This window comes from Coregonus clupeaformis, chromosome 33 (assembly GCF_020615455.1).
Source record: "Coregonus clupeaformis isolate EN_2021a chromosome 33, ASM2061545v1, whole genome shotgun sequence".
Taxonomy (NCBI): Eukaryota; Metazoa; Chordata; class Actinopteri; order Salmoniformes; family Salmonidae; genus Coregonus; species Coregonus clupeaformis.
In genome coordinates, this window is record NC_059224.1 from 41,660,984 (window position 1) to 41,678,314 (window position 17,331).

Genomic DNA, 17,331 nt, shown 5'->3' on the forward strand with positions numbered 1-17,331 from the left:
TTTTCCTTTTCTAGGCAGTGAGCAATGGAGAAATCCTGGGCATGGACCGTGATGTGGCGCCCGCCCCTCCCGCTCCCGCTGCCAACCTCCGCTACCGCGAGTCCCTCACGTACGCCTACACATACAGCGCCTGGTCCGAGTGCTCAGCCCCCTGCAACAGTGGCACCCAGCACCGCAGCGTGCAGTGCATGGTGCAGGACTCGATGGCACCCCATGTGGTGGATGACTCTTACTGCGTCTCCCAGCAACTTCCCAGGCCGGAAAGCCAGCAGGCCTGCAACCAGCAGGGATGTGCAGAGTACAGCGTGTCCAGCTTCAGTGTGGTGGGTACCTGGGGGGACCAGTATGGCCAGTATAGCCAGACTGTTACCAGTATTATTACTAGTATGATTATAAGACAAGAGGCTGGTTGTGGAAGTGTGATGGGTTACCAGTCAGACCTGGGTCAAATACATACTGTATGTCAAATACTTTCAAATACTTTGAGTTGCATTGGATTTAGTTTACCCGGTACCAATGGAATAGTCCCAAAAGTACAAACTCCAAACTAATTCAAGGACACCAAGTCTCAAACACTTTCATGTATTGGACACAGGTCTGGTACCAGTATGGTATGCTTTCTAAATACAGTATAATCACTAACTATAAGATTTCACCTTCCTTTTAACTGTAAAATACATATTTGTATGTTTAGTGTCAGAGAAAATGTGCATATTTTCTAAAGGTTTATCTTGATCAAAACATCTACCCCCACTGCTGTGGACGTTACACAGAGCTCTAGTATGGCTTCCTGAACTCGCTAGGAACTCACCTTTCATTTCATATTAATCTTGTCCATCTATGACAAACAGAACGTTTTTTTGTTTGTTTAAAATCTATGAAATATTTTAGATTAATGGTTATTAATCGATCTCTGAATGTGCTATAATGATTAAACCATTCTCTCCTGCTGTGTTAAGATGTAAGGATTGCAGGCATGTGCTTTGTCAGTGGCTGTGACATAGGTTTCAGCCAGGAGTTGATGGACAGTCGGAAGAGCGAATGAAATGGTAGGAGGGACATTCCAGCTTCAAGTGGTTTCAAATTTCGCACAGGCGAACAAAACACACTACTGTGTCCGTGGCAACCAGGGCTATTGCTCAATGCTAGCCATTTCGATCTATGGTGTCCACAGATCAATTTATACGCGAAAATGTCAGTCGGAACCGGTATCAGCTTGGAAAATAAATAAATGTGACACTGGATGACAACATAATGATGTTTGTTTCCAACATTAGGGCTGTTTTCCTAAAGAAGTTAAATCCGCTTCATGTTTTGTTCCATTGCCACGATACTAACGAGTATCGCGATACTGGTATTGTCCCGCCAAGCTAGTAAAAATGCCATATTACATCCTATGTTGTGATAATTGCGTTGTTTGCTCTGTAACCCATTCGTTCATACGCCACCGTGATATACAATAAGGCCGAGACAACAAAAAGACAACAGTCACACAGTGGTGGAATAAATTCAACTACACAAACGTTTGTTTCATCACAAAACCACAAGGGAAAAATCTGTCCTGTGAAGTCGACAAAGCAAATATAGCATGTAACAAACAGTTACATGGCCTACAGCATGGTCAAGCAAGTTAATGTTTTCCACAGTTTAATAAACAACTACTGATTTAGAATCATGGAGTTACCACAAGTCAGCACAAAGGCAACAGGAGCACTGCCTCCGCTATTCCAGCACCATTTCAACTTCAACATTTAAACATAATCAAATCAACTAGGATTTATACAGTGTATGCTTAGTTTAATACAGTGAAAACAAACTTAAAGATACCAAAAACAATTTAGTCCAATCAAGAAACCATACTGGAAACAATAGAACACTATGACAAATCAGGGAAATCAGGCCTGGTATTCATAGCTGACTTTGAAAAGGCTTTTGATAAAGTACGACTGGAATTTATATATAAATATTTTCTTTATTTTAAGAATGTGTAATGTCAGAATAATAGTAGAGATAATGAATTATTTCAGCTTTTATTTCTTTCATCACATTCCCAGTGAGTCCGAAGTTTACATACACTCAATTTGTATTTGGTAGCATTACCTTTTAATTGTTTAACTTGGGTCAAACATTTCGGGTAGCCTTCCACAAGCTTCCCACAATAAGTTGGGTGAATTTTGGCCCATTTCTCCTGACAGAGCTGGTGTAACTTCTGTCCCACTGTGAATGTGATGAAAGAAATAACAGCAGAAATAAATCATTCTCTCTACTATTATTCTGACATTTCACATTCATAAAATAAAGTGGTGATCCTAACTGACCTAAGACAGGAAATTGTTACTAGGATTAAATGTCAGGAATTGTGAAAAACTGAGTTTAAATGTTTTTGGCTAAGGTGTATGTAAACTTCCGACTTCAACAGTATATATATATATATATATATATATATATACAGTGAGGGAAAAAGTATTTGATCCCCTGCTGATTTTGTACGTTTGCCCACTGACAAAGGCATGATCAGTCTATAATTTTAATGGTAGGTTTATTTGAACAGTCAGAGACAGAATAACAACAAAAAATCCAGAAAAACGCATCTCAAAAATGTTATAAATTGATTGCATTTTAATGAGGGAAATAAGTATTTGACCCTCTGCAAAACATTATTTAGTACTTGGTGGCAAAACCCTTGTTGGCAATCACAGAGGTCAGACGTTTCTTGTAGTTGGCCACCAGGTTTGCACACATCTCAGGAGGGATTTTGTCCACTCCTCTTTGCAGATCTTCTCCAAGTCATTAAGGTTTCGAGCCTGACGTTTGGCAACTCGAACCTTCAGCTCCCTCCAAAGATTTTCTATGGGATTAAGGTCTGGAGACTGGCTAGGCCACTCCAGGACCTTAATGTGCTTCTTCTTGAACCACTCCTTTGTTGCCTTGGCCGTGTGTTTTGGGTCATTGTCATGCTGGAATACCTTCCACGAACCATTTTCAATGCCCTGGCTGAGGGAAGGAGGTTCTCACCCAAGATTTGACGGTACATGGCCCCGTCCATCGTCCCTTTGATGCGGTGAAGTTGTCCTGTCCCCTTTGCAGAAAAACACCCCCAAAGCATAATGTTTCCACCTCCATGTTTGACGGTGGGGATGGTGTTCTTGGGGTCATAGGCAGCATTCCTCCTCCTCCAAACACGGCGAGTTGAGTTGATGCCAAAGAGCTCGATTTTGGTCTCATCTGATCACAACACTTTCACCCAGTTCTCTTCTCTGAGTCATTCAAATGTTCATTGGCAAACTTCAGACGGGCCTGCATATGTGCTTTCTTGAGCAGGGGGACCTTGCGGGCGCTGCAGGATTTCAGTCCTTCACGGCGTAGTGTGTTACCAATTGTTTTCTTGGTGACTATGGTTCCAGCTGACTTGAGATCATTGACAAGATCCTCCCGTATAGTTCTGGGCTGATTCCTCACCATTCTCATGATCATTGCAACTCCACGAGGTGAGATCTTGCATGGAGCCCCAGGCCGAGGGAGATTAACAGTTATTTTGTGTTTCTTCCATTTGCGAATAATCGCACCAACAGTTGTCACCTTCTCACCAAGCTGCTTGGCGATGGTCTTGTAGCCCATTCCAGCCTTGTGTAGGTCTACAATCTTGTCCCTGACATCCTTGGAGAGCTCTTTGGTCTTGGCCATGGTGGAGAGTTTGGAATCTAATTGATTGATTGCTTCTGTGGACAGGTGTCTTTTATACAGGTAACAAGCTGAGATTAGTAGCACTCCCTTTAAGAGTGTGCTCCTAATCTCAGCTCGTTACCTGTATAAAAGACATCTGGGAGCCAGAAATCTTTCTGATTGAGAGGGGGTCAAATATTTATTTCCCTCATTAAAATGCAAATCAATTTATAACATTTTAGACATGCATTCTTCTGTATTCTTTTTGTGTTATTCTGTCTCTCACTGTTCAAATAAATCTACCATTAGAATTATAGACTGATCATTTCTTTGTCAGTGGGCAAACATACAAAATCAGCAGGGGATCAAATACTTTTTTCCCTCACTGTATATATATATATTTATTTATTTTACAAAAAATATATATGCAGAAAATGAAATTGATGGAAACTTCAATCTGACAACTTCTTCTGATCTACCCCTTAAAACTTTAAAAAAATTGGTCCAATCAAAATTCCTAAATATCATGTGGCTGTCAATGGTACTGATTTCTCTCTCTCTGTCTGTCTGTCTGTGTGTGTGTGTGTGTGTGTGTGTGTGTGTGTGTGTGTGTGCATGCATGTGTGTGCAACTCGTAGACCAGTTGAAAGCCGATGCCATCCTCCGCTCTTCATGTTGGCAAAACGGTATATGGGTCTGTCATACAGTACGCTTTTAGTTTTTGTTGTCATAGGTTACCTAGCTAAAATGCTTGCTAGCCTAACTTCCTCACATGGGCAACAACGAATCAGCTAAGTTATCTAGCTAGCTAGTTAACATGATCCTACTAGGCTACATCTAGGATACATATTGAGCTTCAATTGTCTCAGGCCAGTGGCACAATATATGAATTCATGGTTAGATCAGAATTGCTGTCATAATCAATTAAGTCAAAACCACAGGTCCAAATCCCCATCTCCATCCATGTTGTAGGAAAAGGCAGATTTAGCAAGCTAGCTACTGCAGGACAACAACACAAGCAGACCAGAAACAGGGATGTGTTTCTGACAATGACGTTTTGCTTTGGATGTGATTTGATTGGTGTGAAACCAAATCCAAACTGGCCTCCCTTGGGGTGTGTTTTGCTGCGTCAGGACAACCCACAGTTGAGCTCAGCTCAATGCTGATTGGCTAATTGTAATGTTTTTATCAAGGGAGGCCAAATGCTTGCTGGCATCAACCAATCAAATGCTACGGTGGCAACATGTCATACTATTTTGGTCCAGACAGCATCAGATACATGGGCTACACATACTGAGACAGAGGGGCACTGTTTCCCTTGTTCGGATGATTTCTCCGGTGAGATTGAGCCCCTTGTGAATTGAAGGAACATTTTGAAAATACAGAGTTTTTTATTGGTCAAATATTTGGGGAAGCCTGGCTTTCCTTGGCAACCATGAATACACGCCACTGCTGGTTCGAATCCCTGAACCGAGAAGGTGAAAAATCAGTTGATGTGCCCTTAAGCAAGGCACTTAACCCTAATTGCTCCTGTAAGTCGCTCTGGATAAGATTAAATGATTAAAATGTAAAATGTAAGATTGAGCCATTGATCTTGTTTTGATGCTACATTTCCCCTGTTATATATTTCCCATTCCCAGTGTTCGGTGACCTGTGGGGAGGGCCAGCAGACCAGGGAGGTGGTTTGCGTGGGGGCAGGAGGGGAGCGCCTTGGGGACCAAGCCTGCAGTGGTCTGGCACGCGCACCTGCAGTCCAGGCCTGCCGCAAGCCAGCCTGCCACACCCACATCAGCTGGCACGTCCATGACTTCGGACTGGTAAGAGAAAGAGATAAATGTATTTTTTTTGTTGTTAAATTGTTCAACATTGTTGCTTTGGCAATACATACCAGTAATTTTGTCATGTCAATAAAGCATTTCGAATTGGACAGGGACTTTCGATATCATACAATACCAGAGGAGGCTGGTGGGAGGAGCTATAGTAGGATGGGTCATTGTAATGGCTGGAATGCGGTACTTGGTGGTGATGGCATTGAGACCTCTGTAGTCAATACATGGACGAAGACCCCCTCCTTATTGGCCACGAAGAAGAAACCTGCCAACGCAGGGGAGGTAGATGGGCAGATGAAACCCTGTTGGAGAACATCCTGGATGTATTCCATAGCCTTGGTTTCAGCCACTGACAGGGGATAGATGTGGCTGCGCGGAGGCGCAGAGTCTGTTAGCAGGTCGATGGCACAGTCCCAGGGGCGATGAGGAGGGAGACAGGTGGCACGGGTCTTGGAGAAAACCTCCCGGAGATGCTGGTAAACCTGGAGGGCAACCACAGGACTCTCAACTGACATGGAACCACAGGGTAAGGGAAAGCATGTCTTCCGACATCCGGGTGCCCAGGCCGTGATCTCCATCCTCGACCAGGAGATGGTGGGGTCGTGACGTTGGAGCCACGGGAGGCCAAGGATGACTTTGTGTATGGGTGCCTGGATGATGAGGAAGGGAAGGTTTTCTTGGTGCATGGGTCCCACGGTGATGGTGAGTGGTCCTGTGATGTGTGTGATTGTCCCAGATCCCAGTGGTCGGTAATCCAGCGCTTGAACCAGAAACGGAGAGGAGAGCAGGTATGATGTTATGTTCAGGGAGGAGGCAAGGGCCTGGTCAATACAATTCCCTGCGGCAATGGAGTCCACTAGAGCTGTAGAAACAACACGAGGGACAGCCAGTTAATGAAATCGGTACTAAAAAGGGTTTGGTGGAGAGTGATGATGATGGAATACTCACACCTACCCCAGGAGACGGGTGATCACGGGACCGTCCCTCTGCTCTAGTGGCTCCCGGGTTGGGACGTAGCGGACACAGTTGAAGCTGGTGCCCCTTTTGACCACAATAGGGACAGAACCCCAGCTGTCTCCGACGGCGTCGCTCAGCCGCAGGGAGGCGTGTGGCCCCTACTTCCATGGGTTCAGACTCTGACTCAGATCGGTCAATGAAGGGAGGCGTGTTGCCCCTACCTCCATGTTTTCAGACTCTGACTCAGATCGGTCAACGAAGGAGGGAGAGAGGTGATGAGAGTGGCGCCGCTCCCGAAGGAGGTTATCCAGACGGATGGCCATCGCGATGAGTGTGTCCAATGAGAAGGTGTCGTCTCGGCATGCCAACTCCGTCTGGACCTCCTCGGGCAATCCTCTTCTGAATAAGGAGCGGAGCGCCGGCTCATTCCATCCACTGGATGCTGCTATTGTACAGAAGGTGAGGACGTACTCCACAGCGGTCTGGTCCTCCTGCCGTAGTTGGAGTAGGCACTCACCCCCCTCTCTGCCCTCCGGTGGATGATCGAAGTCTCCTCCATGAAGCCATGAACCTCCCATAGGAACCCAGCTCCTCCTCTCCTCTCTCCCAGACAGCCGTAGTCCACTCCAACGCCCGCCCGGTCAGTAGGAAGATAACCGTGGCAACCTTGGACCTCTCGGTGGTGGGTTGCCAAGACGGTGGTTAGTAGACTGGTGACGTCGAGCGCCGGAGTGGGGGAGCCGGAGTAGACGTGACAATCTCCTACCCTTTTCTCTTATCTTTCCCTACTTCTGTGTAACTCTATCTATCATGCTGTCTCTGTCCTCTCTTTCTCTGCTGTCTCTCCCTATAGTGCTCTAGGAATTGTGGTGGAGGGGTGCGGGAGAGGAGGGTAGTGTGTATGGACATAGACCAGAACCCACATGGGGAGGACAGGTGCGCCCCCCGCCCCAAACCCGCTACCGTGGAGCACTGTAACACCCAGGCCTGCCATGAAGCCCAAAGTGAGTCCAATTCCAGTGTGTGTGTTTTTTTCTTTATTTTTACTATTTTCTACATTGTAGAATAATATTGAACACATCAAAACTATGAAATAACACATATGGAATCATGTAGTAACCAAAAAAGAGTTAAACAAATCTAAATATATTTTATATTTGAGATTCTTCAAATAGCCAAATGATAGTTCCACTTTAGAATTTAGAATAAGGCACACTTAACCAGCATGGCTACCACAGCATTCTGCAGCGATACGCCATCCCATCTGGTTTGCGCTTAGCGGAACCTCACCAGAACCTCCTACGCAGGAACTCCAACGTCCTGGCGCCCCCCAGATGGCTGGTGAGGTCGGATGCGTGAGCCCACTGAAGTAGTCGCGACCGTGCAGCCTTGGGTACGTACATCCTCCCCGATGGACCTCCGCCCGGATCGGGCTCCCATCGTAGCGCTGCTCTGACCAGTATATCGTATCCCCACGAAACTGGTGCAGCAATCAGGGCATTGGGGACAATGGGGTCGTCCCTCTCCACCAGGTCCACCGGGTCGAACTGCCGGGAGGGCGCGTCAGGCTTGGTGTTCTTTGACCCCGGACAGTATGAGATGGTGAACCGGAACCTGGTGAAGCCCCCTGAATGTAGGCTAAGTTCTTATGGTCCGTCCATACAATGAATGGATGGGCGGCCCCCTCTAGCCAATGCCTCCACTCCCCCAGGGCGAGCTTGACTGCTAGCAACTCACAGTTCCCCATGTCGTAATTCCGCTCCGCCGGGGACAGCCGACGGGAGAAAAACACGCAGGGGTGAGTCTTACCGTCCGTGAGGAACCGCTGGGACAGGATTGCTCCCACCGCAACATCTGAAGCATCCACCTCCACCATGAACGGCAGGGACGGATCAGGATGCCCTAGGACCGGGGCCGATGTAAAGCTCCACGTAAGGGCATCAAATGCGTTCCCCACTTCCGGGGTCCAGGCGAAGGAGCGCACGCTTGTCTGGGTGAGGGCTGTCAGGGGAGCGGCTAGGGAGTTAAAATTGCGAATAAATCGCCTATAAGAATTTGCGAATTCTAAAAACCGCTGTAGTTGCTTGAGGGATGAGGGCTGGGGCCAATCCAGTACCGCGCTGACCTTGGCTGGGTCCATCCGTAGGTCCCCCTGGGTGATGATGAACCCCAGGAAGGAGACTGTCTCTGTGTGGAACACGCACTTCTCTGCCTTGATGTAGAGCTGGTGACAGAGAAGGCGTTGGAGGACCTGCCGAACGTGCTGCTGGTGTTCACTCGTCCTTTGAGAATATTAGAATTTCATCCAAATACAAGAAGACGCTGTAGTCAATATACTCCCTCATGGCCAGTGTCTCCGGCCGTGGCAAGGAAAACAATCGCCCTTGTGTGGGCATGTTGCCCGGCAGTAGATCGATAGAGCAGTCGTATGGCCTGTGAGGAGGTTGGCCCTTGGCATCTTACTAAATACCTCCCCCAGATCCCAATACTCCTGGGGAACAGCTGCCAGGTCTGGGCTGGTGATGGAGTCTGTAGCCGCCGTCCTCCTGAAGGCAACCGCCGCTAGGGCGGTAGGCGGTTCGGAGTTCGGGACCTGGGGAAGAGGTGAGGACTGATAGGTGGTCTGGGATGATGGTTGGGCTGATGAGTGGTCGGTGGAGACCGGATCAAGACGGGGGCAGAGCCTCCCTCCAGGATGAGCCGCCCCATGGACAAGTCTATCCGGGGTTTGTGGGTGACCAGCCAGGGGTGCCCGAGGACGAGGGGACACTCCGGAGAGTCCACAATGAAAAACTGGATATCCTCCCACAGACCCCCCGCCACGCGGACACGCACAGGGACAGTGTGCCGTGTGATGAAGCCCGACCCCAACGACCGGCCGTCCAGGCCCATGACCGGAATGGAGAGGGAGAGTAACGGAATGCTCCACCCTTGGGCCAGCCCCGCGTCCATCAGGTTTCCCGCGTCCCCAGAATCCACCAGAGCATGCACCCGACGCGCAGCACGGGCCCACTGAACCCTGATGGGGAGAAAAGTCCGGGAGTCTCTGAAGTTGGGGTTTCAGTTCCCTCTCTCATGCACCTTCTCACGACGCCGATTGTCTACCTGCACCGAGAGTTTGACGAGGCCATCCAGTTGCTCAGGCAGCTCCCTGAAGGAGAGTTCATCCTTCATCCCCTCCAATAGCCCCTGCGTGTAAAGGACGACCAGGGCAGCCTCCTCCCATCCTGCCTCTCGAGCCCGGGTCCGGAACTCCACGGAGTAGTCCTCACCAAACGGTCACATTGCCGACAGCCGACAGCCGACTCCCGGCCTCGTGCCCCGACACCACCCGAGAGGTGTCGAACACCTTGCGTAGCTCCCGGGTGAATTGGTAGGAATAAGACCAGGCCGGAGTTTGGCTCTCCCACTCCACGGTAGCCCAGCAAAGAGCCCAACCCGTCAACAGAGTGATGATGTAGGCCATCCGTCGGGAAGGAGGAGGGTTGTAGGCTGAATACCAGGGAACACAAGGTAAGGAATTCCCTGCAGCCCTCTGGACGTCCGTCATACCTCTCCGGAGGTGGTAGGCGGGGTTCCCGCAATGTCACAGGCGAGACTGAAGACGCCACTACCGCGGCTTCCGCTCCGCTGGTTGCCGGGGCTGGTCGGGTGTCCACCCAGCTCTGCACTGCGAACGTCCTCCCAATTGAGATGGTTTGGGATGAGTTGGACCGCAGAGTGAAGGAAAAGCAGCCAACAAGTGCTCAGCATATGTGGGAACTCCTTCAAGACTGTTGGAAAAGCATTCCAGGTGAAGCTGGTTGAGAGAATGCCAACTGTGTGCAAAGCTGTCATCCAAGCAAAGGGTGGCTACTTCAAAGAATCTAAAATCTAAATATATTTTGATTTGTTTAACAATTTTTTGGTTACTACATGATACCATATGTGTTATTTCATAATTTCGATGTCCTCACTATTATTCTACAATGTAATTTTTTTTTTAAATAAATAAAATCCCTTGAATGGGTAGGTGTGTCCAAACTTTTGACTGGTACTGTATATATACAGTGCATTCAGAAAGTATTCAGACCCCTTGACTTTTTCCATAATTTGTTACGTTACAGCCTTATTCTAAAATGGATTAAATAGTTTTTCCCCCTCATCAATCTACACACAATACTCCATAATGACAAAGCAAAAACAGATTACAATTTTTTTTTAAATAAAAATCACATTTACATAATATTCAGACCCTTTATGCAGTACTTTGTTGAAGCACCTTAGGCAGCGATTACAGCCTCGAGTCGTCTTGGGTATGACACTACATGCTTGGCACACCTGTATTTGGGGAGTTTCTCCTATTCTTCTCTACAGATCCTCTCAAGCTCTGTCAGGTTGGATGGGGAGCGTCGCTGCACAGCTATTTTCAGGTCTCTCCAGAGATGTTAGATCGGGTTCATGTCCGCGCTCTGGCTGGGCCACTCGAAGGCATTCAGAAACTTGTCCTGAAGCCACTCCTGCGTTGTCTTGGCTGTGTGCTTAGGGTTGTTGTCCTGTTGGAAGGTGAACCTTCGCCCCATTCAGATGTCCTGAGCGCTCTGGAGCAGGTTTTCATCAAGGATTTCTCTGTACTTTGCTCTTTTCGTCTTTCCCTCGATCCTGACTAGTCACCCAGTCCCTGCTGCTGAAAAACATCCCCACAATATAATGCTGCCACAACAATGCTTCACCGTAGGGATGGTGCCAGGTTTCCTCCAGACGTGACGCTTGGCATTCAGGCCAAAGAGTTCAATATTGGTTTCATCAGACCAGAGAATCTTGTTTCGCATGGTCTGAGAGTCCTTTAGGTGCCTTTTGGCAAACTCCAAGCGGGCTGTCATGTGCCTTTTACTGAGGAGTAGCTTCCGTCTGGCCACTCTACCATAAAGGCCTGATTGGTGGAGTGCTGCAGAGATGGTTGTCCTCCTGGAACGTTCTCCCATCTCCACAGAGGAACTCTAGAGCTCTGTCAGAGTGACCATCGGGTTCTTGGTCACCTCCCTGATCAAGGCCCTTATCCCTCGATTGCTCAGTTTGGCCGGGCGGCCAGCTCTAGGAAGAGTCTAGGTGGTTCCAAACTTCTTCCATTTAAGAATGATGTAGGACGCTGTGTTCTTGGGAACCTTCAATGCTGCAGAAATGTTTTGGTACCCTTGTGCAGATTTGTGCTTCGACATAATCCTGTCTCGGAGCTCTACGGACAATTCCTTCAACCTCATGGCTTGGTTTTTGCTCTGACATGCACTGTCAACTGTGTGGCCTTATATAGACAGGTGTGTGCCTTTTCTAATCGTGTCCAATCAATTGAATTTACCACAGGTGGACTCCAATCAAGTTGTAGAAACATCAACGATGATCAATGGAAACAGGGTGCACCTGAGCTCAATTTCGAGTCTCATAGCAAACGGTCTGAATACTTACAGTTGAAGTCGGAAGTTTACGTACACCTTAGCCAAATACATTTAAACTCAGTTTTTCACAATTCCTGACATTTCATCCTAGTAAAAATTCCCTCTCTTAGGTCAGTTAGGATCACCACTTTATTTTATGAATGTGAAATGTCAGAATAATGTTAGAGAGAATGATTTATTTCAGCTTTTATTTCTTTCATCACATTCCCAGTGGGTCAGAAGTTTACATACACTAAATTAGTATTTGGTAGCATTGCCTTTAAATTGTTTAACTTGGGTCAAACGTTTCGGGTAGCCTTCCACAAGCTTCCCACATAAAGTTGGGTGAATTTTGGCCCATTCCTCCTGACAGAGCTGGTGCAACTGAATCAGGTTTGTACGCCTCCTTGCTCGCACACGCTTTTTCAGTTCTGCCCACAAATGTTCTATAGGATTGAGGTTAGGGCTTTGTGATGGCCACTCCAATACCTTGACTTTGTTGTCCTTAAGCCCTTTTGCCACAACGTTGGAAGTATGCTTGGGGTCATTGTCCATTTGGAAGACCCATTTGCGTCCAAGCTTTAACTTCCTGACTAATGTCTTGAGATGTTGCTTCAATATATCCACATCATTTTCCTTCCTCATGATGCCATCTATTTTGTGAAGTGCACCAGTCCCTCCTGCAGCAAAGCACCCCCACAGCATGATGCTGCCACCCCCGTCCTTCACGGTTGGGATGGTGTTCTTTGGCTTGCAAGCACCCCCTTTTTCCTCCAAACATAACGATGGTCATTATGGCCAAACAGTTCTATTTTTGTTTCATCAGACCAGAGGACATATCTCCAAAAAGTACGATCTTTGTCCCCATGTGCAGTTGCAAACCATAGTCTGGATTTTATATGGCGGTTTTGGAGCAGTGGCTTCTTCCTTGCTGAGCGGCCTTTCAGGTTATATAGATACTTTTGTACCGGTGTCCTCCAGCAGCTTCACAAGGTCCTTTACGGTTGTTCTGGGATTGATTTGCACTTTTCGCACCAAAGTACGTTAATCTCTAGGAGACAGAACGTGTCTCCTTCCTGAGCGGTTTGACGGCTGCGTGTTCCCATGGTGTTTATACTTGCGTACTATTGTTTGTACAGATGAACGTGGTACCTTCAGGTGTTTGGAAATTGCTCCCAAGGATGAACCAGACTTGTGGAGATCTAAAATTCTTTTTCTGAGGTCTTGTCTGATTTCTTTTGATTTTCCCATGATGTCAAGCAAAGAGGCACTGAGTTTGAAGGTAGGCCTTGTAATACTTCCACAGGTACACCTCCAATTGACATCATTTTCTGGAATTTTCCAAGCTGTTTAAAGGCACAGTCAACTTAGTGTATGTAAACTTCTAACCCACTGGAATTGTGATACAGTGAATTGTAAGTAAAATAATCTGTCTGTAAACAATTGTTGGAAAAATGACTTGTGTCATGCACAAAGTAGATGTCCTAAACGACTTTCCAAAACTATAGTTTGTTAACAAGAAATGTGTGGAGTGGTTGAAAAACGAGTTTTAATGACTCCAACCTAAGTGGATGTAAACTTCCGACTTCAACTGTATTTTTTATTTATTTATTCAATTTTATTAGAATAAGGCTGTAACGTAACAAAATGTGGAAAAAGGGAAGGGGTCTGAATACTTTCCGAATGTGCTGTGTGTATATATCACACACATAGTACCAGTGAAAAGTTTGGACATTCCTGCTCATTCAAGGGTTTTTCTTTATTTTTTTACAATTTTCTACATTGTAGAATAATAGTGAGGAAATCAAAACTATGAAACAACACATGGAATCATCTATTAACCAAAAAAGTGTTAAACAAATCAAAATATATTTAATATTTGAGATTCTTCAAATATGCACATAAAGCTAATTTCTCTCAAATGTTATGCACAAATTTGTTTACATCCCTGTTAGTGAGCATTTCTCCTTTGCCAAGATAATCCATCCACTTGACAGGTGTGGCATATCAAGAAGCCGATTAAACAGCATGACCATTACACAGGTGCACCTTGTGCTGGGGACAATAAAAGGGCACTGTAAAATGTGCAGTTTTGTCACACAACATAATGCCACAGATGTCTCAAGTTTTGATGGAGCGTGTAATTGGCATGCTGACTGCAGCAATGTTCAACAGAGCTGTTGCCAGAGAATGTAACGTTAATTTCTCTACCATAAGCCGTCTCCAACGTCGTTTTAGAGAATTTGGCAGTACATCCAACCGGCCTCATAACCTCAGACCACGTGTAACCACGCCAGCCCAGGACCTCCACATCCGGCTTCTTCACCTGCGGGATCATCTGATGAGGGGGAGGGGGGTGCTGAGGAGTATTCTTGTCTGTAAAAAAGCCCTTTTGTGGGGAAAAACTCATTCCGATTGGCTGGGCCCAGCTCCCCAGTGGGTGGGTCATGTGAAATCTATAGAATAAGGCCTAATACATTTTTTTCAATTGACTGATTTCCTTCTATGAACTGTAACTCAGTAAAATCTTTGAAATTGTTTCATGTTGCTTTTATATTTTTGTTCAGTATATGTTTATGTATATATATATGTGTGTGTATGGGTGGGGGGGGGGTTCTATTCATGTATCATTGTCCCTCTCTGTTTAGGTGTACCAAGTGTCCAAGACCCAAGAGGACATGACAGCACTCTGAGAGGATATGTGCCTTACGACCCTTCAGGTACATGTGCGTTCGTACACGCGTGTGTGTTAGGGATGTTTTTGTCTCTATGCATGCATGGACATGTGTATCAATTTGAGTGCACAATTATAATCATATATGTGTGTAGATTGACTTGGGATAATTAAGGTAGAGACAGAAATAGTTTAGCAAAACAACAAGAATTTGAAAAATGAACTTTTCTTTCAGCTCTCAATCCTCACCCAAACAATTCTGTTTACTTTGAGTCGATCATTCCTTATGCTAAAACACACCTCTCTTATAGTGCATACTGTACATCCCAGTTCTCTCTGTCTAGACAGTGTTGTAATCCATCAAAAAAAATTAACTACATATAGACAAGACAGGATCCACTAGTCAAAGTGGTATATCCACATCTGAAAATATACTGTCTAGCTAAACATAACTATGCCGCTCCTAAATATACAATAGCAAAAATAAACACTCAAAACATTTATCCATGTACAGTGAGGGAAAAAAGTATTTGATTCCCTGCTGATTTTGTATGTTTGCCCACTGACAAAGAAATGATCAGTCTATAATTTTAATGGTAGGTTTATTTGAACAGTGAGAGACAGAATAACAACAACAAAAATCCAGAAAAACGCATGTCAAAAATGTTATAAATTGATTTGCATTTTAATTAGGGAAATAAGTATTTGACCCCTCTCAATCAGAAAGATTTCTGGCTCCCAGGTGTCTTTTATACAGGTAACGAGCTGAGATTAGGAGCACACTCTTAAAGGGAGTGCTCCTAATCTCATTTTGTTACCTGTATAATAATAATAATAATATGCCATTTAGCAGACGCTTTTATCCAAAGCGACTTACAGTCATGCGTGCAAAAATATTTTGTGTATGGGTGGTCCCGGGGATCGAACCCACTACCCTGGCGTTACAAGCACCGTGCTCTACCAGCTGAGCTACAGAGGGCCACAGAAGCAATCAATCAATCAGATTCCAAACTCTCCATCATGGCCAAGACCAAAGAGCTCTCCAAGGATGTCAGGGACAAGATTGTAGACCTACACAAGGCTGGAATGGGCTACAAGACCATCGCCAAGCAGCTTGGTGAGAAGGTGACAACAGTTGGTGCGATTATTCGCAAATGGAAGAAACACAAAAGAACTGTCAATCTCCCTCGGCCTGGGGCTCCATGCAAGATCTCACCTCGTGGAGTTGCAATGAACATGAGAACGGTGAGGAATCAGCCCAGAACTACACGGGAGGATCTTGTCAATGATCTCAAGTCAGCTGGGACCATAGTCACCAAGAAAACAATTGGTAACACACTACGCCGTGAAGGACTGAAATCCTGCAGCGCCCGCAAGGTCCCCCTGCTCAAGAAAGCACATATACAAGCCCATCTGAAATTTGCTAATGAACATCTGAATGATTCAGAGGAGAACTGGGTGAAAGTGTTGTGGTCAGATGAGACCAAAATCGAGCTCTTTGGCATCAACTCAACTCGCCGTGTTTGGAGGAGGAGGAATGGTGCCTATGACCCCAAGAACACCATCCCCACCGTCAAACATGGAGGTGGGAACATTATGCTTTGGGGGTGTTTTTCTGCTAAGGGGACAGGACAACTTCACCGCATCAAAGGGACGATGGACGGGGCCAAGTACCGTCAAATCTTGGGTGAGAGCCTCCTTCCCTCAGCCAGGGCATTGAAAATGGGTTGTGGATGGGTATTCCAGCATGACAACGACCCAAAACACACGGCCAAGGCAACAAATGAGTGGCTCAAGAAGAAGCACATTAAGGTCCTGGAGTGGCCTAGCCAGTCTCCAGACCTTAATCCCATAGAAAATCTGTGGAGGGAGCTGAAGGTTCGAGTTGCCAAACGTCAGGCTCGAAACCTTAATGACTTGGAGAAGATCTGCAAAGAGGAGTGGGACAAAATCCCTTCTGAGATGTGTGCAAACCTGGTGGCCAACTACAAGAAACGTCTGACCTCTGTGATTGCCAACAAGGGTTTTGCCACCAAGTACTAAGTCATTTGCATAGGGGTGAAATACTTATTTCCCTCATTAAAATGCAAATCAATTTATAAAATTTTTGACATGCGTTTTTCAGGATTTTTTTTCAGCAAATCATATACTTTTTTGCCTCACTGTATGTGTTTATTCGGTGTTTATTTGGTGTATTTTTGTATAGGTACATTAAGTATATAGGCTATTTGTATACATTAAGTAAACATTTAGCCATATGTCTGCGTCTGCTGTCTTTAGCCACTAACACAGTGTACGATCCCTATTCCACCGCTGTGGTTGGTCCTTACTGCGCCCAGTCATACTACGGCTGCTGCCCCGACGGCCACACATCCGCCGGTGGGCATAGAGGAGAGGGCTGTTCTGCAGATGACTGCGTACGCACCCGGTAAGACCTAGGTGGCGTTTGTTCAGTTGGGTTCAACTTTACATAACTTTAAGATGGAGATAGCATTGTGTAGAACAGACATGTCATGTAGAGGTTGATTATGACACAACTTTATGTTACTTGGACAGTCCAACTAGTGACATTCACATTCATGGATGCTGTCTGAGTCCATGTTCCTGTCTCACCTGTCTTTGTGCCTTTCCATAACAGCTATCGGTTTGTTGTCTAGTCAATATCTTACCTGTGTTCATCTCTGGTTGTCAGGTACGGCTGCTGTCTGGATGGGGTGACTCCTGCTCAGGGTCATGGAAGGGCAGGATGTCCTGATTACCACCCACTCGCGGTAAGAGCTGCCCACTACCCATTATG

At 46.1% G+C, this 17,331-nt stretch overlaps 1 protein-coding gene across 1 annotated transcript in view; it reads left to right on the top strand.

Annotated features, from left to right (window-relative positions):
- LOC121549192 (papilin-like) overlaps positions 1–17,331 on the top strand; it is a 157,117-nt gene that overhangs the window by 139,240 nt on the left and 546 nt on the right. Inside the window, exons 9-14 of the mRNA XM_041861052.1 lie at positions 15–365; positions 5,304–5,480; positions 7,303–7,453; positions 14,509–14,580; positions 16,815–16,962; positions 17,227–17,305. Coding sequence (XP_041716986.1) covers positions 15–365; positions 5,304–5,480; positions 7,303–7,453; positions 14,509–14,580; positions 16,815–16,962; positions 17,227–17,305 — 978 coding nt within the window. The remainder of the gene's footprint in view (positions 1–14; positions 366–5,303; positions 5,481–7,302; positions 7,454–14,508; positions 14,581–16,814; positions 16,963–17,226; positions 17,306–17,331) is intronic.